Source organism: Columba livia, chromosome 1 (assembly GCF_036013475.1).
Source record: "Columba livia isolate bColLiv1 breed racing homer chromosome 1, bColLiv1.pat.W.v2, whole genome shotgun sequence".
Taxonomy (NCBI): domain Eukaryota; kingdom Metazoa; phylum Chordata; class Aves; order Columbiformes; family Columbidae; genus Columba; species Columba livia.
This window is the reverse complement of record NC_088602.1, coordinates 145,945,543-145,970,150: the sequence shown is the minus strand read 5'-3', so window position 1 is coordinate 145,970,150 and position 24,608 is coordinate 145,945,543. Positions and strand designations below refer to the sequence as shown.

At 46.5% G+C, this 24,608-nt stretch overlaps 1 protein-coding gene across 6 annotated transcripts in view; it reads right to left on the bottom strand.

Moving 5' to 3' along the window:
- The window catches only part of IQSEC3 (IQ motif and Sec7 domain ArfGEF 3), a 106,312-nt gene that overhangs the window by 12,432 nt on the left and 69,272 nt on the right, over window positions 1–24,608 (bottom strand). For all 6 annotated transcript variants that reach the window (XM_065035449.1, XM_065035457.1, XM_065035466.1 and 3 more), the window contains 7 exons: window positions 22,505–23,598; window positions 16,341–16,502; window positions 5,341–5,463; window positions 4,532–4,698; window positions 2,314–2,453; window positions 1,316–1,441; window positions 90–189 (listed from right to left, as the gene is read on the bottom strand). In XM_065035449.1, coding sequence (XP_064891521.1) covers window positions 90–189; window positions 1,316–1,441; window positions 2,314–2,453; window positions 4,532–4,698; window positions 5,341–5,463; window positions 16,341–16,502; window positions 22,505–23,598 — 1,912 coding nt within the window. The remainder of the gene's footprint in view (window positions 1–89; window positions 190–1,315; window positions 1,442–2,313; window positions 2,454–4,531; window positions 4,699–5,340; window positions 5,464–16,340; window positions 16,503–22,504; window positions 23,599–24,608) is intronic.

Sequence of the window (24,608 nt, the reverse complement as noted above, 5' to 3'; positions counted from 1 at the left end):
GCACACTCACACTGGGTGGCACGGCCACCTCCCTTCTTCTCTTCTTTTCTGACAAACCCCTCCAGGCAATCTAGGAGCAATGGACTTACATTCATTCTCAAAGAGATGGAACTGCATCCCTAGCAGGCCGACGGACTTGCAAAATGTGTACGTTGAGGAGCTTTTCTTCTTGGGGCAAAGCTTGAGGATCTGTTGGAAGGAGAGAGGAATCATTGGGCAGGGTGCTGGGGCACAGTAAGGAAAGAAAAATGCGAACTGCTCAAAGCAAAAAAAAGTTTTGGAAGCTCTGTTACTTGTATATGGGAGTAATACTTGATGACTGTCAGGCTCTTCTACCAGAAAGCAGCCTGGTGTGCTGCACTTGTGAAATTCTCTGTGCATAGCTCTGGGGCCCACTCAGCTTTCTGTCCCCCAGGGGTGCTGGCTTTTTGATGCCCACATGTCTGACTTTGCAATGGTGATTCTGTTCACCAACAGCCAGATCAAAAGGCAAAGGGAAGCCTGTCAGAAATACCTTAGAGCTGGGAACAAGAGCATACATGAATGCTATGCTGCCCTTGCTCCCTCAGCACTGGTTCTCACAGACCTGATTTATCCCATGGAGGAGAGGGATAGCAAGGACCAGAACCTTTCCCCAGGTTCACAATTGTACAAATGGCTACAGAGGAATGGGTGGGTAAAGCTTTCTTGTCCTCTGCTCCTACAAAAGGGTTTGGTTTTAGCCTTACATTTTCAACATCCACAGTTTCATTTTGCTATTAAATTCAGTAGAACTTCCATCTTGTTTGGCATCCTTGCAGTGTCAGCGTACCTTTGCTCACTCTGGTACCTGTCTGAACTCAGTTGCAAGTTTCCTGGGGCAGTACACTTTTAAAAGTACTATGTACATTTAGGGCTCCAGTAATACCTACTCTCCTACAGCCATGTTAGAAGGCAGTGGTTTAAAAGTGTCTGGCAGGAAAGATTTAAAGTGCATGGGAGGGCTCTGTCTACTATAGTACAAACAGACAAAGAAATGATCCTCCCTTTCATGAAATGAACCTCCCTGCTGGCAAAGGCATGAGAGAGAGCAGTGACATTGCTTGGATGGCTGCGCAATGTGACAGCTTGTTTTTTCAAGGGTTAGAGGAGTTTTAGATTTGGTAGGTTTTTAACAGTGAAGGATCCAGAGATCTGTCTTACAATATTGACGGACCAGGAGATGGCCTGTCCTTAGCACAGTGGGGAAATGGATGTTGTGGACTGTTTTAGATTTCTTCATAGAAATCAGGGCAAGTTTTATCACTGCAGTGCCTAATTACCAGAACACACTCACCACCAGCAAGTCATTGAAGAGAAAAACTTCCCTCTGGTGAGCTGCCTGCTTCTGCACTTTGTTCACATCAGTCACTTCGTACAAGCGGCTGCAGCAGACCAGTCGGCGATGTGGCACAGACAGAACCTGCAGAAGATGCACAAGAGCATGTAGGGGCTGAGGGAGGTGCCCATGTGGGTCTCCCCTACCCTCAGCCAGCACAACCCTGCCCGGTGACAGTAGCACAAGTCAATTCTGCCCACCCTGCCCACTCAAATCATCCTCTCACCAGCAGTCCCCAGCATCACTTTTCCTGTTGGTGCAATAGCAGACAGAGCTATGCCTTTGTGATCTGGATTAATCAGAGGAGTGTGACAGGCTGTAGGCAACCCTTTTGCTCACACATCCTCTCTTCATATACCTCTGGCTTCCAGTCACTGGGTGACTTCTCATCTTCTATCACCCTGCTGGATATCTGCAGGTATCCTGGGCCTTGAGAAATTATTCTGCTCATTTTGGGCAAGCAGTATGTATGTTTTTGCATTACAGATTGGTTACTGCTAAAGAAGCTGTCTCTGCATTTGAGGGTCTCTTAACCACAGCAATCCTCAGGGAACTCACTAGAGATAGATGGGTTAAATTGTCTTCTATCAGTTTGCCTTCTGCTTCCTACACCCTCACAAGGCCTGAAAGTTTGAAACACTGCAGGGCTATTGCTGGAGCATTTGCAGGCAGGACCTGCATGGTAGGCAGGACCTGCAATGAGATTCTAGGGCAAACAATTACCACGCCAGATACTGTAAACTCTGGCCAAGGACACCACCCAAAATGAGGAAAGAATGAGACAGCAAGGAAAAAGGTGTTTGGAGAAAAAGGAGTGAATTCATCAAGACAAGCAAGGAAAGTATTACAGAAGAGGAGCAGGTGCACAGAGAAGGAAGGCAGAAAAGAGGGCCAGTGAGGGAGGTGGGGGTGAGAGGGGTGAGTGTGTACCAGCAGGGTTATGTATGGGTGCTCACCGTTTTCATTCCAACTATGGACTTCTCCACTTTAGTGACGTAAGTCACGTGGTCCTCATTGGATTTTAGCTCTTTCTGCTGGATCCTCTCGTAGATCCCCACCACCAGCTCCCGTGGGATGTCAGCACCGTCGTCCACTCCTGACAAACACAGAAAATGTTGGGCAGGCTGGGCAGGGAGAAAAGGAAAGTGAAGAACCGGTGTTCCCTGACAGGCAACTACTGCCTCCGCACAATGCAGTGCTGGGAAGACTGAAGGGAAAGAGCAATAGTTTGCTTTAGGCTGTTTCCTTTCTTGCTCTAAAACACCTAATGCACCAGCGGGAGAGACTGACATCTCTAAGGCCAATGCAGAAGATTTCATTATTCCTTTGCTCTGCATGGTGGCTCCTTTCCATGTGTTCCTTAAGGTTTTATAGCCACAATTTCACACTCATATATCTTGGGCCACTTAGCAGCAACCCCTGCATTGATTTCATATCATCAAAAGTGCTAGATGTGGAAGAGATCTATGGTGAGATACAGCTGCTCCTCCTGCCAATGCAAGCATCAGCTGTCCTGTTTGCTTGGTGGCCTCCATAATTTTCCTTCTGTCAGGTCTCCTAGGAGTAATACTTTCCTGTTACTCTGTCTGTGATATCTCTGTCTTGGCCCCATCCCTTTCGTCTTTTACATCTCCTTAGATAACTCTCCAAATTTTGCTTTCTGACCCTTGCAGAGCCTGACAGAAAAGTTTTCTTTCACCTTTCCCTGAGCCAAACACCACAAATTAAACTGCCAGTCTTTCCTCTGAACTGAATTCCTTCAGTCATTTTATCTTCTCTATTTTCCCTCCAGCTCCCTAGTCTGAGATGTACTACCCCGAGTGATGCAGGTGAGGAACTGCTGAGGAATGGGGAGGCATTATCTCATGGCTCCCTCATCCATGTCCTTGCAAATGTAGCCTGAATGCTCCATCTTTTTTCAAACAAGGGTTGGTGAAGCTGCTGACATGGGCATTGTCCTGCAGGTGAATCTGGAATGAACTCCCTCCCCTTGTCTGTAGTGTCGTGACATTCACTTGCTCTAGTGAATTGTGGTGTGTTACACACTGTAGGTGAGTGATCCTCGTGTTGGCTGAATTCATTGTGACGTGAACTGGCAGATTTTCAGGTACCCCTAAGTGTAAGTTAACATAAAAAAGCCTTTTGAGTCAGCGCTATCAGCTGTGATACCAAAGGGGATGATGGCAGTTATCAGCCCCATTCAGTATCCCAGGAAATAACTTGAAAGAGGGTCTCAGTGTCAACATCATACCAGTCTGAAGTGGATGACAAACTGGGGAAGGCGTGGGAGGCCGAGACGACACTTTCTGAACAGTAGTCAGGACAAAGAAACCAGTCAAAAGAACTCACAGAAGTTCAAAAATCTAGACAGGCAAAAATTGAGGGAGATCCACTTGAACAGCAGATCTGCAGTAAGAGACACTTGGAAGATGGCTGACTTAGGATGACCTAGGAGTGAACATGGCTGGGAAATTAGAAAAGAATTTGTCTAGACATGATGTCAAAAAGGCCAAACAATACTAAGCTGCATTAACAGATCTGAAAATAACGAGGAGGCAGTGTCTCTATATATGAGTATGTTGTGATCACATTTGAAAAAGTGCTTTTAGCAACCTATTACCAAGATGGGAAGGACTGACCTTGAAAAACACAAGAAAATGGATTTAGGGAACTGATGTATCAGAAATTGTGAAGAGGTAATGTATGCATGAACTCTGTCAGGCTTACAGTCACTGTAAGTAATTGCAAGCCATTAAGAAGGGGAAGATTTAGCCTGAGTAGAAGGAAAATGTGTTCATATATTCAAAGCAGCAAGGAGGGGAAGGGCTTGTTTAGCACAATCCAGCAGGGTCAAAGAAGGATGGAGCTGAACAATAGGAAAATGTAATATAATGGACTGCTTCCAAGCAGTGAGATCTATTAAAAGATGAAACCATCTCTCAAGGAAAATGGCTGGTTTCTGAAAAGGCTGGACAGTTTTTTGCAGAAGACAAAGCTTAGATTTTCCCCTTCCCCAGTATCCTAGAAGACAGCTCAAAGGACCATCCATGTCTGGCTCATAGGGAGCAGCAGCAGCCCTGGAAAAAAAGCAGCTCCACTAGATTTTTGCTGCCTTCACTTAGGCAGAATTTAGAGCAGCAAGAGGGCAAAAAACAATCAAAGCAGGACCCTCACCTCTCAGATTGCGAATGAAGTCCTCCAGCATCATCTTCCTGTCAGGCTTGATGTTGGGGCTGTACATGTCCGTGTTGAGAAGGATGATTGCAAAGGCCAAGATGAAGATGGTGTCTGGATTGTGAAACTGCTGGACCACATCTGGATTACACATGCAGTACCTCTGGCTGCAGCAGAAGGGATGCACACACTTAACATGGAACATGGGAGTCCTCTGCTCCAGGGTGGCAATGGCTTCATCACAAGTGGATCTAATTCCTCCTTTCTCTCCACCTCTCACACAAAAGAGAAGGAACAGACTGCTCTCTGAAGGCAAATTTCCCCACCAATGGCTGAAGCAGGCCACTGAAACTTCAGCCTTCTTGTCCTTGGGAACCAAAAGAGCAAGTGAGACTAGAGACGACTACTCAGGCTGGTAATGCAGGAGGTGCCTACTCCAGCCTGCCTTGCGAAGGGCAAAGCACTCCTCTGGATGCACCAAGGGAGCAACCCAGCACACCTGCAAGCCCCAGTGCTGCTCTTCCTGTGAGTCACTAATGAACAGGGAGTTCCCTACCAGCAGACATGTCAGGACTGGCCTCAGTCTGTCCCTTTGTGCCCTTCATGCCACTGAACATCTGACAAGGTCATGGCTCTGCTGTAGCAGTGGCACAGAGGACTCCGTGCTTCAGTAGCCTCTCCATGATCACCTTCTTTGGAAGGGAGGTCCCTGGCCATTCAATTCATGGCTGCTGCATCTTTTCTGCCTTGGGCGTGCTCTCTGCTTCCACCTGTTTCCAGTAGTGGGGCTGCAGGGGTTATTCTCTTACCTGAAAGCCTCAATTAGCCGCTCCACCTTCTGCGCCTCCCCCTGCACGCGGATGTGAGCCTGGAATTTCCGCAGGGCTTCATCCAGCTCCATGCCTGAGAAGTCCATCTCGTCTACCACGCAGCTGTGGGAGGGGACAGAGCCTTCATCAGCACCTTCTCCCACAGATGACACCAGGCAGGCTCCTTCGCTGTGGTGTCAAGGCTCTGTCCCCAAGGGAAATACCATGGAAGAGCCTCTGAGACACCACTACAGCTGCCCAGATTGTATTTAAAATGGGCAGTAATTTCAGACAAGTGATTCCTGCATTCTACAGCAGGTGAGCAATTCTTGTGCCTAGCCATATATATATATACATATACACACATAAATGCGTGCATATGTGTATATACACCACAATATATGTATCATATAATATCATATCCATAAAATATCATACCATATACAGCATATACATTTACACATACACGTACAGAGAAAGTATATGTATGTATTGATATTTATCTGTATCTATATAGATACAGATATCTAGACATCTATATTGATATAAATATTTAGACAGCTATATCAATACCAATATTGATATAGATCCATCTATTTCTGCCTTTCCTATCATGTGGTAATCCTTCACACATCATCCATTCCTCCCCCTCAGCACATGCACTTGCTCACTACCCACTTGTTTATCCTTCTCTTATCTCTGTTCACTCGGCTGTTCCTGCACTTGTCCTCTCCTCACCTTCCATTCTGTCCAGTTTACATCCTCATTTGCAACCCATTCCTTCTTCACCACTCTTCATTCCCACTCAACCACAACATTCATTATGTCTTTAAAGACCGGGGGCAGCTCAGAGAAAATAGGAAATGGAAGCTGTTGTACAGAAATAACATTGCAACATCAGCTGGCTTGTAACATCACGGCTGGGTAAAACTGCCCATGTAACTGCCCACCACAAGTCCCCACCAATTAATTCTGCCCAAAACTCTATTCATTGTGTACATTTCTACCCATTCCACGCAATATTTTCCATTTGCACCATACTTCAGTGACATGCTTCCCTGCTATCTGCTGGAAATCCTTCACCTCCTACATCTGGTTTCACTTTTCCTTTCACAGCGATGCATTGCACACTGGTAATTCCTAGCTGATTGAAACACCCAAAGAAGGGATGCCACCTCTCTTGTTTCCCAGTTTATGAAAGTCTGACCATTAGTCTCCAAAACCTATGACTGCAGTTCTTGCTGTCTGTATTGTCAAATAATCTAGTTGCTTTTAGTCTTGCTGCATTACTTTGGTCATTTGAAATCACATCATCTTCCTCATGTGGCCTCACCATATTTGATTAGCATATTGCTACCTTTTGTGTCCAGGTCATTACTGCAAGCATTAATCAAAAGACTAGACTCAGAAAACTCTGCTCATACCCTCCCTTGGACCAAACTTCCTACTTCAGCAGAGTATGTAGGAACTAATGTCTGCATCAGCCAACTGTCTCCACCGTTTATTATTCCTCTGCTAATTATCTCTTTTCCACTCTCAACTAATAATTTCTCATGTCAAATGCTTTGTTGAAGTCTAGAATTACCTTCTGTATGTCCCTTGTCTAGAAAACCAGTTATTTCAACAAAGAAAGGCATTGAATTAATCTGCTCTCCACTGGCTTTGGTATGTACCATTTACCTTCCTATCTGTCATTCTTTCCCATAAATAAATTCTCAAAGTTGACATTCTATCTGACAGACCGAGAAATCCAAGAGTGCCAAAATCCCATTTTCTTTAAGCCTTCCTTAAATACAAAGTTACTAATTTGATAATCTTCAGTCATATGGTACCAACTTTACATTACAAGTGTATTAAGAATGCAAAGACTTCATATTTTCTGCTTCTATATACCTTGGATGCTAATTCTATCGCCCTGTCCTCTCCCATCCTCCCCCTTTGTTTGACCCTCTATATTGTGTTTGGTTTGCTTTCTCATATTGTAAAGGATAAACTGACCCCAAATTTAAGGTTAGGAGGAAATTTTCCCCAAGACAGGCTGTTTTGGTACTGTTTGAGCAGTGGTACAGGGAAAATGGGGGGGGTGGGTGGGGTTTAGCTCTCTTCTGAATCCTTCAGTTTCCTAGGATTATCTGGAAATTTTAGCTCTGCTAATAAAGGGATGTACTGTCATCAGTTTCTTCTTCTTCCTTTCTATGATAAACTGGAGATGTGTCTGTAGGTCACATCTATAGTGCTGTAGTTTGCTGTAGGCTATTGAGAAGTGTTTTGTGAGCCATGCTGTTGCATGCCATGTGCAGCACTCCTGGAATAAAAGTCTACTGCAAATGGGTGAGGGACAGGGTTCAAATGCTCTGCGATGTCTCTCCATTCCTCCATTCCCTTATTGATTCAAGAGTTGAGATATCATTGTTTAATTGGAGCAACACCCACAGAAGAGCTTACCAAGAGCCTTGGCTGAACACAGAGTGTTCAGTATCTTCTAAGGCTGGAGTCATTATGACCTCAACTAGGAAATGTGGGCTCTTTCCCTGCACAAACTCCATATAATCAATATGTAGGAACAACTGGTGAGGAGCAAGGCCGGAGGATCAATGGGGCTGCTCTCACAGGAAATCTTACATGAAATCTATTTTTCCTCTCCAAGAGGCAGGCTGCAGAAACACATATTGTTTCTGGCAACAGCAAAAACTTCCTCCACTGCTTCTTTCCTTTGTTATTTTTATTTTTCTCATACTTACACTCGCATGTCCCTTGGGTTGACATGAAGGCATTCTGCTCCTTGGAATTTATCTTTGATAGAAATAAAAGTTTTTCTCTGGTTAGTCATTATTGTGTTCTCAGCTGCAACCACCTCTGCAGTTGAACTTTTGCTATTATTTTTTTAATCCTTTCCAATGCGTGATGTTTCTCAGTATTGACCCCAATGATTTTGCTGTTATTGTCTGCTTCCAGACGCGTGAAAGCAGAATCCTTAGACACATCAGTGAGACCTGCTAAGGTCACCCTAGTAACCCCAATCCACCAGCATTAAATCCTGTATCTTTCACTCCCTCCCTCGCTGATCAATCCTTCCCTCGCACACAGGCTGCTCTAACATGTCCTCCCCTTTGTGTACAAATCGCAAATAATAAAGTCAATTCCCTTGATACAGAAATCATCAAGCCTTTATTAGGACAAGTAGGACAAGGCAGCTGTTTATAGCTCTTTTCAAACTCAAACAGGGATTGCTACATCAGTTATGCTCAGCATCTCCTTTGAGAGTTGCTTTCACAGACTGACAGATGCAGGTTTACTTTGTAAATTCTAAGATGAACTCCTGGGAGTCCCTTCCATTTGTCTCTCAGCCCAAAGAAGGGTACCCCCATCCTGCTTCCTGAGAAAAGTTGACCAGGCAGAAAGGACAGGTTAGGAAGAAAGTTTGACTCAAGCAAAGTCAGCGTGAGCTGGCATTTGATTTATCTGACAAAGCCTGTGCCAAAGGCTTGAGGAACAGCTCCTAGAGGAGCCATCAGGAAAGGCTGCTACTTTTTGCTGCTAGACATACAGAAAGAATAGTGGATCGCAGTTGTCTGATTTTTTTGGTGAGCAAATTCAATAGAGAAAAATCAATTCAAAGAGCCTTGTGCCATAGAGCTGCCATACTCATGCTCCTTTTCTAGGTGACTGCAAGTTTTGCTGCCTCACCTGACCTCAGACTCCTGTACAGACTCTGGTTAGCTTTCCAAATGCACTGTGGTCCCCTGAAACGCAATGCAACTTTTCTTTGTGAAACCAGAGCAAGGAGGTATTTTCTTTTCAAGGTAGAAACCCTGGAAGATGACATAGGATATTTTGGCAAGTGTACTGTGACAAGTACATTGATCTTGTCACCCTCCAGAGCTGCAAAGTAAAAGGTAGTATAACCACACATGAGAGGGGAGTCTCTCCCCAGAACTGGATTTGCCAGTGGAAGAGACAAAGGTTGAGCTGAGGGCAGATAACTCTCTGCATCCAAGCAATAAACCAGCAGCATGTGCCAAAACCAGTGCTGAGTTCATTTTCCCACAAACAGCAGAATGCCTATGAGGTGCCTATTCCCGGACCACCAGGAGACCTGACGGATAATGAAGAAGAAGCAGAGTAATCACCTTATAAAATCTCCTCCTGTTTCAACTCCTTCCTCCCCATGGATTTGCAGCAAGCCACGCTCACAGTGCATTTAGAGATGCCCAGTACCTGCAGAGATAGGACTTCGGATGTTTGGATCATGTTGCTGAAGTAAGTAGGGAAAGTGCTGACACCATGTCTCACAAATGAAGTGGTGGAGTTTGAGGGCTCTTGTGCCACCTGTGTACACAAGGAGCTTGGTCTGTCCTGAGGCACCTGGCAGACGGGCGAGGGGACCAAGGAGTGGGCTCCTAGTTGGATCGTTCTGCTCATCTCTTACCTCCGTGGCAGCCATGCTGCCTCCTAGGCTTCAGGGCATAGATCCCCCCAAAATGGGGTGGACATAGTGGCATCAGAGCTGCAAGGATTTAGCACAGGGCTAAGTATGGCAAAAAAAGCCTTGAGGTGAAAGGGTTGAGTGAAGGCAAGAAGCAGCTGTATCGTGTGGGACTGGCATCTGCTCGCCCAAGCGTAATGACCTATTTTCCAGCTTTTCCGCTCAGGTGACAATGCAGCAGGAGCTGGGCTGCAACTAGATGCGTCTGTAATGAACCTGCAGCCCACACTCAGGAGGGTGCAAGGGGGAAGGCAGCCAGGTGGAAAGTTTAAAACCACAAGGCACAACGATACTAATAAATAACATCCCTATTCTCAGCTTTCCTAACCCTACAAGCTTTCTGAAGATGAACCAGGCTTAGGGTGGACTGCAGAGGAAGAGCTCAGCTCCTTGGGAGGAGGCTGCCCTGCATGTGTTAACTGAGGCTCACAGAAAGAAAAGTGAGTAGGACTCACTGATTCCTTGCACTAATGGGTATGGGTGTGTGTCCCAATGCTGCTCTCCATGCCCTCCTTGTGTGAGGGTGGTCTTTACAAAAGAGACCATAGCCCATACCAGTCTTCCCTTTCTGGGGTATGATGCCTTACATGTATTACCTGTATTTTTTTCTGGGCCTGAGTTGCTCCTACTTGCCCTCCCAGGGCTGTTGGTAGCTCACATGGCTACTCATTTGGACATCCATTTCTTCCTAAGCAAGAAACTGCCTAGTATACCATGCCTTGCACCAGAGCTGCTGTACAACGAGCAGAGCTGTTCCCACTCCAGGCACGTTGGCCATGCTGGGGAGGGTTCTGCCCAGCCTTCATCTTCCCCTCCAAGGAGCACTGGAAATGCTTGCCCCACAAGGGAATATGGAAACCGCTGTTTCCCTGGGTATCTAGGCAGGTTCAAGCTTCAGCTTTTGCAAGCCTAGCATGGGAGAGCTGCTCTTGTTCACAAGCTTGGTCTGTGCCACAGCTCTGCTTGCAGCAGGAGGTCAGAACTGCCTAATACTTTCTTCCCTCTGTCCTGTTTCCATAAAATCATTATCTATTTCTCCACAGCACAAGCTGCAGCACTGTGCTGTTCAAACTCTCCTGTAACACAAATCCCCTATTGATCCTCCGTAATGTCCTCAGTGAGCAGAGGAAAGGAGGCTAGTTTGGGATAACCTGTCAAGTTTGTTCTGCCAGTCCAAGAGGAATCTAACACTTCTTTGAGAGACAGTCTCTTTGCTGGGCTCTCAGCTCTGCGCTTGCACTCCTAGGAGCAGTTTTTCTCTCCTTGACTTCCCACAAGAGAAAGAGAAGACAACACACGCTTGACAGACAGGAGAGCTGCTCACCCACAGGGAGAGCGTGTCTAACAGCAACTTACAACCTAACACTAACCAGCCCGTTATGCAGTACAATGTCTCCTCTGCATTAATCCCTGCCCCTTTCTCCTCCAACAGCATGTGCACCAGGACAGCCACTTCTGCACCTCCAAATCCCATGACCTGAACACAAACCATACAGTATCAGCAGCACAGCTGGCTCCATTCATTGCATCGCTCACATTATCCTGTTCGTGAATGAACTATTAATGGAAGTAATTCCTGAGTCAGAAACAGGTGGAGGGGAAGAATGAACTAAAGTGAAGGGAGGTATGAATGAAGGAGAACAAAAGCAACAAATAAACACAGCATGAAGAGTGCACAAAAATAAATAAACAATTAATCTGAGCATGTAATACAAAAGAAAGGAATGAAGAAAGGATGCAAGAATGATGATGTGTCTCATATCAAAAATATGAGCTAATGCCTTGGGCCTGACTTTTTCAAAGTAACAAAATAATTTTCCTGCAGTACTTGCCAAGAATATTTGATAAAAACTACCAGTACCAGACCAGCACTTTAATGGCCCAGGCTTCCTTTTTACAGCTGTATTCCCTGAGAACACAAGAGGTTCCACTTAAACATGAGAAGAAACTTCTTCCCAGTGAGGGTGACAGAGCACTGAACAGGCTGCCCAGGGGGGTTGTGGAGTCTCCTTCTCTGGAGACATTCAAAACCCACCTGGACACATTCCTGTGTAACCTCATCTAGGTGTTCCTGCTCCGGCAGGGGGATTGGACTAAATGATCTTTTGAGGTCCTTTCCAACCCCTAATATTCTGTGATTCTGTGACTTGTAGACTTTGAAATCCTGGGGTAGGTCCCCAGTGACTTCTCCCAGCTGGCTGCAGGGCAGGTTGTGGAAACAGATTCCCAGGAGAAGAGGCTGGATCTTGCTGTGGGATGCTGAATCACAGTGAGTGGTTGTTACTGTGGTATGCTCAAAATTGATTACAGATGGGATTTATCCCCTGTAACATAAAATACCTAAAAGCTAGATGTCCAGCCTAAACTAGCACATTTAGTAAAACAACACTCTTGAGGGACCTATGTCTCTCCATTGACTAAAGAATTCATAAATTGATAGAAGACACTAAACTCAGTGGTGGCTAACAATAGATGAGATAAATCCTACTTTTAAAGATTGAAGCCTTTTCTGCTAGAGAAAATGACATACTGCATCTGCCTAAACAGACAGGCTTGAGCAGTTTAGTGTTATCAAAGGATGTGTGCCAGTTATAGCCAGATAGTGTTGAAAATCCCCTGCTCCCTCCCTTGTTCCTCTGGCTAGTGTGTATTATATAATTACTTGTGAGTTATCCAGAAACCTTTTCTGGGTTCCAAGAAAATCAGTTAAAGGTTGAAAGACGGGGTAGAAAAATGGAAGGGAGAATCCAATTTCAAGGAGTTTAGATGCTGGGCATGCAGGTGTGGGAAGGCAAAATAGCATCCCAAGCTGCTCAAGCTTCATACTGTGCCTACCCGCACTCAACCCCCTGCCCATGTACATAAGAGGCTTTGCAGCCAGAGTAGCTCTTCTCTGGAGTTTTGCATTTACTAGGTGGGCAGTAAAGAGAGATCATCTTCCAGCACCAAATACCACTGTGCACTCCTGAGAGCTGTTGCCTGACTCCAGGAACAGGCAGTGGTTGGCTTGTCAGCCAGCACAGCTCTAATACCTGTGGAAGCCAAGAGAAGTTTGTGGAGTATAGACTTAGGGCTGGACTTAGAGCTGAGTCTGGACTTTGCGACCTCGGCAGCTCTGCCCTGCCTCCAAGTGCACAAGGGAGGCTGACACTTTTGCAGATGTTTTAAAAGCTGTCCTATTATTTATTCATGCAGTTGGGTTAATTCACCCTGGCTGCAATAGAAACAATGCTTACAATACACTATTCTAACACAAGTTTTCACATCAAGCAAAAGCTAAACTAACACAGCAAGTGGCATCAATAATTAAAGTGGCTTTTGGGAGGGAGAGGATGGGCCCAGAAAGCTGCAGGGCCAGGTCTGCGATGTGAAAGAGCAGACATATCTCTCCCTGCATGCAGGCTTGCTCACTACAGGTGGTCAGAGCCTGTCCAACAACTACTGCCTGCTCACAGCCACCCTCCCTGGGCATTTGAGCTTGTCAAAACTAGCAGTGCTTGTTCTTCTGCCCACTTGGGCCATAAAAATGGCTGTGACATTAGGCAAATTGTGCAGAAACTACTGTAGGAGCCATCCTGTCTGTCTTGTGCTCTCCAGGGAATGTCACATACACCAACACTGGCTTGCTAAGCGTGGGTAGATGTGGGGACTGCGAGACAGCCCTTGCAAAGTCCATTCTTCCAACCTGTGCCAGTGTTCCTGAGCTAGCTTCATTGGAGTTGGATGGGGAATGAGAACCAGATCAGGTCTTAGTTCTAAAACACCAAAAGGTCTTTGAGCTGTCTCTTGCTCCCACTCAAACAGCTAAGAAGTTGTGACTAGCCCTTGGGCTATACTCGACTGGAAATGCCAGCACACTACATTGCACTGCCAGCCCTCTTCTTCCTGCAGCATGGACAGGAAAAATATCCAGGATTATAATCCTGGGCCAGAATTTCTTCTGGAAATCCCTCGTTTCCATGCATGGCACACCACTGGGTGTGCAGCCATTGCAGAGCCAGCTCTCACAAGCAGTTGATTAAAATTTACTTCCAAAAAACACCGACTATTACTATCCCCAAGATCAGAACTGACACAGAAAGAAACTGAAAGTACCTGCAGACAGTACAGTTACAACCAGTTGAACACGTGTGTTTTTTCCTTCTTTTTCTAGAACATTTTGTGTATATTTTATGTCTACTTTTATCTTTGTCTTTAAGGATGACAAATCAGCAATATATTGTGAAGAGCATGAATTGTTAGTGCAAGAACATAATCTCTTGCCTGGAGAGATCAGACATAGGTTTGAACCCTGAAGACTCAATTGCTTGATATATGTCCATGTACACACAGTCCATGCCCAAGATATGCCTATATACACACAGCCTCCACAGCTCAGTTCCCATCTTTGAGCCTTGTCTTCTGCATCTGTAAACAGGATGGCAGGATCACTCTTTCATCAGACATTTGGCGTGTTCCATTGACAGGTGCAGTGGAAATTGAGAGTAGTGAGCATGCTGGAGTAGGGCCACCTGCTTTTATGGCACTCCTGCAACATGCAGAGGCAAAAACAGGCAACCACAACATAGCAACTCCTGGGCATTGAGGCTTGGAGAAAGACACCAAGCTTTGCAATAGGATCTGTTCCCAGGAGCTGCTGACACAGTTTGTAGTCACATGTGAGGCAGAAGAACGTGGTCATTTGCAGGGATGATGCCAAATTTAGGACGACAAGGAATTGCCAGCCTATTGCTATTGCAATATTTCCCTGTCTGAGCAGAAGCTATGTTTGGACTTCAGCAGAGTATCTGTCAGGGGAAGCAGTCCACACATTGCTTGCTGGAGAAAGAGGCAATTACTTTTAATTGCAGCTCTCAGCATGAAGAGACTGGAGAGAACATATGTCTTGTTCCTGGCCAAATCAATATCCATACAGTATATTAAAAAAAAAGAGCTGGAACAAAGGTCAGATACCAGCAACAATAAGCAGCAGCAATTGCAGCAAGAAAGAATTTTGAAATTTGCGCCCAGATTTGGCTCTTGAACTGGCATACTCCAGTCTTTTCCCTGGAGTAGAAGTGGTGGTGTGTATATTGGATTTAGGGTTTCCGTTTGGCTTGGTTCAAGAGAAACCACTGCAAAATTCAAGGGAGGTAGAGAACATTTTGGAGAGAATATAATAAAGGATACAGTGCAAAGGACTTTTTGCCTAATGGAAAGACAGCTCTCACTAAGGACTGTGCTTCTGCCCAGTAAAAGAAAGACACAGTTAAGTGCTGGTCATCCCTTGATACAGGTATCTGAACGAGCTTGTTGCCCCCTGACCGCACAGGTCACATCACCCTGCATGGCAGCCCTCGCTTTCACACTCTGGTGCAAAATCACTCTGCCTTCTCTGTAGCAGTTCTCACAGTGAGAGAGGTGCTGTCCTGTGGTCCTGCTGTCCCCTGTTTATCATACAGAGAGCTGTGTCTTCTCCTTTTCTCTCATCTGAAGTAGATGAGGACCAAGTAGGAAATGAAGGGTCATCTCAGTTCCTCAGGCCTATCTTTGCAGAAGGCCTGTCATCTTGGACAATGCTCAAAACAACAAGATGCTTTTCTTCCCAGCACTTCATACCCTGCTCCTCTGACACTGGGGTCTGACAAGTTACCAATGGTTACAACGTGGAAGGCAGAGCAACAAGCACATGTTGAGGTACTATAGATCTCACGTATCCACAGGATTTTGCAGCCCAAATTGCAAGACTTGAAAGAGGAGAGAGGTGTAGGCTGAGAGATGCATGGCTTGTGTGACCAGGAGAGGGTCATGGTGAGACAACTGAAGGGAACAACCCAGCAAAAGCAGCCGCTGAACAGAAGCAGGGAAGAAACCCGAGATCTTGTTCAGAAAAGGGACAGCTCAGCTCACTGAAGTTTTTTATAGTGAGGATGTTCCTCAGTGCTCTGTGACTGCAGTGGTAATGAGAAACCCTTACTTAGCGTGCTTCCTCACACAGGCCTCTTCATTACCACAAACAGGACCAGTTCCCCTCTCACTATCCCCATAGTCCAGTTGGACAATCTGAAAAGGTCACCTGTCTCAAAACTGGACAAAAAGAGAAGCAGGTATGGAGTCAGCATTCACTGCTCCCTGCTGGTCTCACAGCAAGGAGTAGATTTTTTTCCTCCTCTGACTCTCTGTACTTCCCAGAAAGCATCAGAGGTGCTTTAACTGGATGGGGTGAGACCCCAGTCACAGAGTTTCCCAGCCACAAAACGTCCTAGCATCACTAATTTTATCACCCAATGGTGCTGAGCTCCTGCTAGATGATTGCAGGCCCTCTGAGAAGAGACTGAAGTGAAAGGGCTGCTGATATTAAGGGCAAAGCACACTGCTGGGAAATGCATTGAGAGGTGCCAGATAGGGAGTGGGAATGGTGAAGTTCCTGCAGAGTGGAGGTGGAGGGGCATGGAGGATGGGGTGCATGCTGGTGCAGCGTGGGATGGAGTGGGCTGGCAATGCAAGGAGGAGGAGAAGAGGTTTCCACACTTACTCCAGGACGTCCCTGTTGAACTGCTTCTTGCTGTTGCCCAGGAACTCCCCAATCATTTGGCGGCTGAGGCCTTTCCGCTGGAGCAAGAAGTGTGCCACTCCAATGGGGGTGTCCGGTATGAAGCCTCGGGAGATCAGAAACTGGATCCCTTTGTCTGGGTTTCTGAAAGGGAAGGACAGAGACATGGTGAGTTTGCATGTGATGCCTTTGAGGCATTATTGCCTCCGGGTCACCTCATAGTTTGCAGCAATGCAGTTCTCAGTATGTGCATGGGCTCCCAGGAGTTCATGTGTTTGGCAGGGATGGGACTTGGTGAGGGCAGGGAAAAGTGACTTGGGGGAGTCCCCCCAGTTGCCGCTGAGGACAAAAGAATGCCATGGGACCTGCTGTGTCATTTGAACAGCACCTGCTGTCACCTGGCAATCACAAGTGCCATCCCACTGCCATGAGGGATCCTGCTGTACAGTACCAGTCTCATCAGTGACTCTCTTCTGGTATCCATCTCCTCCAGAGTCAAACACTCTTGTATCCTCCCTGTCCCAGCTTGGTTTGCTTAGGGGCCCTATGAGGACACGATTGGACTGTGTGTGTCCCATGCAGACAGCACAGGAAATATAAGTAGGTTCAGCTGCTCCAAATGCAACCCACAGAAAGCTGTCCCCAAAGACCAAGGGTGAGGGCTGGGTACATGACTCTTTGCTTTAGGAAAGCTGCGGTTGCAGCTCCTATAGAGAAAAACAAAGATAAAAACATGACCGTGACAAGACCTTGCTGCCACAGCCCATGGGCAAATGAGGTTCAAGACAGAAAGGGGGATAAACAAAGGTGGGCACTTTTTCTGTAAACAACAACAACAACACAAAACACAAACAAAACCAGAAACAAACAAACAAACAAACAAAAATTCTCTCGTTCATACATTTTTAGTCCTCAGTGTTGAGCGACACTTTCTACCTTCCTCACCTGAGCCTGGTGCTGGCTGCCTGAACAGAAATCCCATGCTCAGATTTGCTTATCTCTTCCTCCAGTTCCCCCACTTCCCCCACCCTTAACTGTGTTGTTCTTCCTTTCTCTATTGATTTACCTCCTCAGGCAGAAATCTCTGTGTGTGGGTGGATGAGAGCATGCACCTGGAGAATGCCTTGTCAGAGCTGGGAAAGAGCCGCGTGCTGCTCCCAGACAGAGGGTTTTTCTCCCTCTGTGGCTCTGAGTCCTCTCTGAGAACAGGCATGATGCTGAGTGGGCCTGACTGCATGGTTGTGGGAGTGATTTTCTGCAGTGTCTGTGCCTGCACATGCAGCTCTTTGGGGGGTAGTGCACATGTCTCAACAAGCACACATTTGTGCTAGTCTATGTCCTGTACATGTAGATTTCTCTCGTGCCATATGTGTTCATCAGAGCCCATGTGTCTGCATATGTTTTTAGCAGGGCCTGTTGTGATAGGACAAGGAGTTTTAAACTAAGGGAGGGCACATTCAGGCTAGACATGAGGAAGAGATTTTTTACAACGAGGGTGGTGAAACACTGGCCCAGGTTGCCCAGAGAGGTGGTAGATGCCCCATCCCTGGAGACATTCAAGGCCGGGTTGGACGGGGCTCTGAGCAACCTGATCTGGTTGAAGATGGCCCTGCTCATGGCAGGGGGTTGGACTAGATGACCTCGGAAGGTCCCTTCCAACCCAAACTATTCTATGATTCTAAATATTTTGGCTTTCTCCTTATGTCTCATATAAGCACACATGCTTCTATGCATCCTGGGAGCAGCTGTGAGCTTGTGTAGTGCCTGCCCCATCATACAGACAGGAATGTGTGTGCACGTGTGTGTCATGCAGGAGGTTTTCTTCCTATATTTCAATCTGCACCACTGAAGGGGGTCTGTCACGATGCACTGCTGCTGAGCAAATTCGTGCAATGCCAGGAAGATTTTCACATTCCTTTGGCTGTCTGAACTGGTGAGTGGGGAGAGGTAAGAGGGTAGCTTCTTCATGACAGAATGCTATGCTCCCATCATTAACCCAAATTCAAGGATCTTTGTCAAGGCTTAAGGAGTTAGCTTGCTCAGGCAGTTTCCTGGGGTGAGGAAAGGATAGGATGAAATCTCAGAGCATGTGAATACATGATATGCACAGGCACAGACTGTGACACTGTCAGGTGGTGAAGGATGTGGGTGAGCAACATATGTCTAGCTATAAGGGGATCAGCATTCAGGAGAATGGCCTGCTCCTTACAGGGGCCTCATGCGTATACAAAAAGTAGATAGGCTTGAAATAGTTCTGCTTACTCTGCAATGTCACAAAGAAAATATACTAGGCAGTGTGGCATCCCTGGGGAGAGTGGCTGGGAGAAAAAGTCAGCCCATTAAATTCATGACCAGGAGAGCTTCTAGATCTGATATTGAAAAACCCAGGCCTTCTTTGGGGAAAAGCAACAATGCACCTTCTGTATTATCACACGGATCTCTTGGTTCACCTTTAAAGAGCACAGGCAAAGTGCTCTGCTAAGTAAAAGGTCATATGGTCAGGGCCAAAGCCAAGCTAAGTAACAGAGATTCACAAAATGCGCCTCCATCTGTATACTTTGGTATTTGGCAAGGGACAGTATGGTGTTTACAGCACAAGGATGATCTCAGCTACACTGGTGTGACCCCAAAGCCAATGTACAGACTTCAGATTCCAGAGGACCTGGAAGCTGAATATGGCCAGAACAATGCAGCTCATACAGTGGCGTGGATGTGCAGATTTAAATAGAGGTGGAACATACAATGCAAGAGGATGTAAGATAAAACAGTCCAGCTGTGACAATCCTTCTGCACTGCACCGACTGCAATTCAAACATCATTGCACATACTGTTCTTCCAATAACAGCAGTCTTTCCTGATTTTTTCCCAGGATTCAATTTGCTCCCCACAAAATCCTGATAGCAATACAGCATCTCTGCCACTGAACACCTGCAGATGTACCCCACGTACTGCAGCATGTGGCTTTTACCCAGATGTGCAGCAGACAACTCCACTTCCATCTCTCCTGAGCCTGGTCCCTCCTATTTTCTTTAGTTGCAGGGGTGTTAAGCACAGCCAGCAAATGCTGTGGGATTCCTCACGTCCTGCTGGCTTTCCCTCTGCCCACGCAGCCAGCTGCCCACACACACGGAGTTATTACAGCAGCGCTGCATAATGATGCACTCTCCGTTCCAAGGATGCCACCCCCTCACCGTGGAGCGGGGATGAGGAAAGTGCCACAGCAGCACAGCATCGACATGTTCCCAGGGGCCTGCTCAGAGCTGGAGCGCTGCTTTCTGAAAAGGCAACGCAAGGCCGACTAGGCTATGGCAGATGCTGCTGGCAACTGGAGGCTTTCAGCTCTTGGTCCAGGGAAGCGATCAGTAAAAGAAACGTGCGCCCACGCATGCACGGCCTCAGCTCCGTGCCCTGTGGGTTGGTGCCCACACCACAAACCCCACAATGGCAAACTGGCTCCTTGTTAGAAATTGACATGGAAACCACCAAGCAAGTAACTGCAGAAAGCTGAAGGGCCTTCCCAGCCCCTTGGATGGAAGTGCACTGCAGTGTCACAAGGGGAGCCCTGTGTCCTTTAGATCCCACTTAGAGAATAAAACAAAGACTTCACTCCTCAGAGCTAACAGGTCAGTTCCCTCCCTCCCTGTCCTCCAACATTTTGTCAAAAAAACAGCCTTGCAGGCTACCACACATTATTTCAGCAGGTAGTTTCAAGGGAGCAGGGAAGGCCTGGCTAGGAAGTTGTGTTTCAGAGCTCCACAGTAAGTCTATTCCACAGAGACCTGCAAGATGCAGTGAACTCAGGTCACTGAATGAAGGAGAATGGCAGAGCTGCTTCCTCAAAATGGACCTGGTGCTGCTAATCTGTCACATGAATGTGTGTCAGGCAGATCGGGGGAAGAGGAGAGGCTGGGAAAAAGCATTTTCACTCCTGCTTTATCTCCGCATCAGTGCTCACGTCAACCGTGCAGGAACCAAAGGAAAACACACGTGGTGGAGGGACTCCTGCTGAGCACAGCTGAGAATACTGAAACACAGAGCAGCAGAGACGTGAGCCCCACATCCCCCTCCAGAAGTACACCTGTCCCAACACAAACACCAGAACGTCTGTGTGGACCTGGAACTATATCACAATCAACCTCCTCTGTGTCTGGTGCCTACCTTTGCCTGCTTGTGTTCACTAGGCAAATCAGAGTGCACCTGGAGCCTGACTTTGATATATATATACATGGACCCACCTGTTCACAACACGATCTCCGAGCTTGTAAAATGTGCTCCTCAGTTCTGTAAGAGTCTCAAATTTATCTGCTCTAACATCACTTCTGTTCTGGGTGTGCTCTGAGCCCAGCTCTAAGAACCTCTCTTCCAGGTTCCTGCCTCTTACAGTCCACATCCTCCACATACATAAATCCTGTGCACTGTCTTGTCTGTGCAAAACTTCTGCCTAGGAATATGTAACCTTCAGTCCTTACACTCACCAGAAGGTCCACGCTAATGTGTGACAAAACATACTTCTAGTATGGGTGTGTTAAATCCCCAGCATCTTCATCAGGGACTCAAATGGAAACCAAGACAGCATAAGATTGGGAGTGTGATGATGGAGCAAAACCCAATTCTTATGGCTTGCTTTGATGAGAAAACTCTCATCAAAAGGCAATGAGAAAATCTAAAGCTCCTTATAAGAGCTCAGCTGCTTTCTGTCAATCCAAAATAGACTATACATGACCCCTCGAGTTAACCTCTTCTGACGGTAATCTCTGGACTGCCCTGCTTTTGCTTTCACACCTGCAAACTTTTCATAGAATATCAGACTCAGATGTATGAGAGACTAAACCTGGTCTGTCAAGTGAAAATCTACCCAAATACCAGAAGGAAAGTGACAGCCAGAGCAGTCGTATCAGGCTAGCTAAGCTCAGCTCTATCCTTGTCTCTCTCTCTTTACTTGGAAATGCTCCACATTAAGTAACCAGGGCTGGGCTGTCACAGTTTAGCCCCAGCTAGCAATCAAGACCACAATAGAAGTTTGCTCACTCCCAAATCAGGGACAGAATTGAAAGGGAAGGGAGAAACTTATGGACTGAGATAAATAAAGCTTAATAAAATAACAAAATATTATTAAAAAGCCACTTCTACTACTAATATATATAAAATGGAAAATAGAATATAAAATGAAAGATACTCAATGCAATTCCTCACAAACTCTGTTCGGACCAAGCAGACAGACCCAGGGAGAGAGCAACCTCGTCCCAAACAGCTGATCCCAGGGGAAGAGAGAAAAAGCTAAAAAGGCAGAAAGGCCTAGAGACCCACTGCAAAACAGCAGAACAGCAAAAGGCCAAACTAAGGAATTCCAGAACCAGATTCAACTGAAACGGAGCAGAATTTAAATGGATCTCCTTCTCCCTAGCTGGAAAACCCTACTCTTCTTAAGTGTGGAGCATGATGTTAATGGCATGGAATATTCTCATTGATCAGTCTGGATGCCAGTCAAGGTCTGTCCCGTCCATGTCCCCCTTCCCAGCTGCCTCACACCTGCAGACAGAGCACTGAAAAAGACCTTGGCTCCCAGACAACAAAGATAACAGTACGTTCTTACATTCTCTTTGTTCCAGTTCCAAAACGGGGGAAAGTTACTTGAAGAAAAATATTAATTCTGTGCCAGGGTGTTATCTTCTTGTTCTCAAACCTCATCCAAACAACGACTGTGCTAGCTATGCAAAGAAAAGTTTCTAACTGCCTGAAGAAAATTACCTTGCTTTCAACCAAACCAGCACATGTGTTTACATCCCCAGCTACACTTGTTCCTTTACAACAAAGTGGAGCAGAAGCCCAGATCCCAGGCTAGGCTGGTGGATGCCAAATGGACAGCAACTGAGACTGAAGGTTTAGAATTCAGGAGACCATGGGCACTACTCATGGGGCACTTGGCTTGTTCCTCTTTTGGGCAAAAGATCAGGCCAGCACTTGGGGAACTTTAAGGAAAAGCTTCTGGGCAACCAGCCTGTGGTCTGCATTGCATACCCAGAGAGTAATGCCCTTGACTATGAAAGAACTTCCCTGGAGATGGATCCAGACCAAGATACTACCATCACCTGTTCCTGTGAGGTATGAAATAAGCTGGGAAACACAAAAGAGAAAGAATCACTTACATATTAAAGAGGTTCAGCCCGATGCGGTAAAGACGCTTCCTCATGGTGTCTGTGGAAAGTGTGGGGGACTTGCAGCTAGCTGGGTTCTCGCAGTGGTACCTTGGGAGGCTGAGGATCATGGCCTGCAGTGCTTCTTTTGAGGACACCTCAGAGGCTGACTTGGCTGAAGTAGAAGTACTGCTGCTGCTCAGCTGCTCTGAGTTGTCTGCATTCTCAGACTCAGAGCCTTTGCTTTGCCCTGTCTCGTTGCTGGCATCAAACTGGAGCTTCTGCACTGCCATCTGCCCAGGCTCAGCACTGCTCTCTCCTGTGCCATTAGTACTGACATTCACCTCGGTGAAAGTGTGGCTGTTCTGGAGAGCGCTGGACTCAGGTAGGCTCTCTGGGGCAGCTGGTTGTTCACTGGCTTCTCCCTCCCCTTCTCCTGGGCTTTCTTCAGCCTTGCTAGCTTGAGAAAGCTCAGCCTGGGCATTGCTGCTGAGGCAGTTTGCCATGGACACCGAGGTAGACGATGAGACAGAGATGTTCTGGTTGTCAATCTGGACTGTGACATCTCGAAAAGCCATCATGAGAGTGCTGCTGCTCTTGGGTAGGGTATCTGGCAAGAGCCCTTCCTCCTTCTCCTTGTCCTGCACCTCAGCTTCTAAGTCTTGGTTTGGCTGCATTGAGCTGGCACTGAAGGTCTCCCTTATCTGGTACGAGCCCCCATCTTGCAGGGAGCACATGGTCTTCAGGCTCCAGGTGCTGAGGGCATCATCAATAGACTTGGCCAGGGACTGAACTTGTTCCGTGAAGGAGTCCTCCAGCTCAGTCAGCGCCCCACTGATGGTGGCTGGCAAAGATGGGGACCTTACCAATGGGATGCCCACAAAGTTGTACCCCTCCACCAGGGCTTTCTCAGTGGAGAAGCTCTCTGAGTTCTGGACCCGGACTTTCCTCAGAGAGATGCGGCGTGGCATGCGGCTCTCCAGCAGTGAGTTGCGGATCTTCTCAAAGTTCTTGCTGAGCTGGTACTGCCGGAAAGCAGTCTGGATGGTGCAGGCTGCCCTGCGAGATACCAGGTGACCTCCATATTTGTGCTCTAGCATTTCGATCTGAAAGACAGACAGGAGAGGTTCTTTTTTGTTAATTGACTTCTGATGGCTTTCTCTTACACCGGATTAGTTTGCAATCATTGTCAGAAGAACTTTTAACACTGAATTAGCTTTTGCCTGCACTGATGTGCCCTTGATTTCAACAGATGGCCCCAATTTGGGCATGGCTAGCTAAAGCACCAGTACTGTGAGCTTCCTCATAGCTGTAACATGATCATGCCCCTTCCTAGAGCAGCAGCCCTGCAAGCTGGAGCCTGGAGGTGCCCTTCCCTTGCAGAATCACTTCTGATGGCCTTTGGGGCCAGCTCATCACTGCAAATACAGTGTTCCTGCTTGGCAGTGTTCTGGTAATGTCAAGCACCATCCCTTGTCTCAAAGTGTTATTAATGTTCCTTCCCCTCCTTAGTCACCTTAGGAAATACTTTCAGGGAAAGGAGAAACCAGTCAGAAAAGGGAAAGAAAAGTTAAATTTTAAATGCGTGAAATGTTGGCTTGATCATAGGAGCTAGCGATACATATCAGCTTCCATAGAAGTTAATGGAGGCTGGTTTTGTTCAGTATCTTCTAAAGAGAACTATGAATTCCAAAGTGTCTTCCTTTCTGATATCTGAGTTTTTCAGGTGTCAGCCAGCAGTGAAATGAAAACTACCCAAGAAAAGAAATACTTTCATTTTTGAAAGATAAAAAAATTCAGATTTTAAACATTGAGACAAGATATTAAGAACAAGTAGAAGGAGGATTTACTCCTCCCTGAGCTGCTAACAACAAACACACATGTAAATACATACACACACAGCTAGGCTGTATCTCAACACGCTTCAACAAAGCAAGTATGTACAGCAACTTCTCTTCTGTAGTCTAGTATTTATACTTCCTGGTAATCCCCTCACCCTTCCTCTGCAACTGGACCTTCACTAACATGCTACAAGAGAATGTTAGATGACTTGTTTCCAGTGAGTAACTGATGGAGGACAAGGGGGACAGTGCGAAGTTGATGGTGGATGATGTGA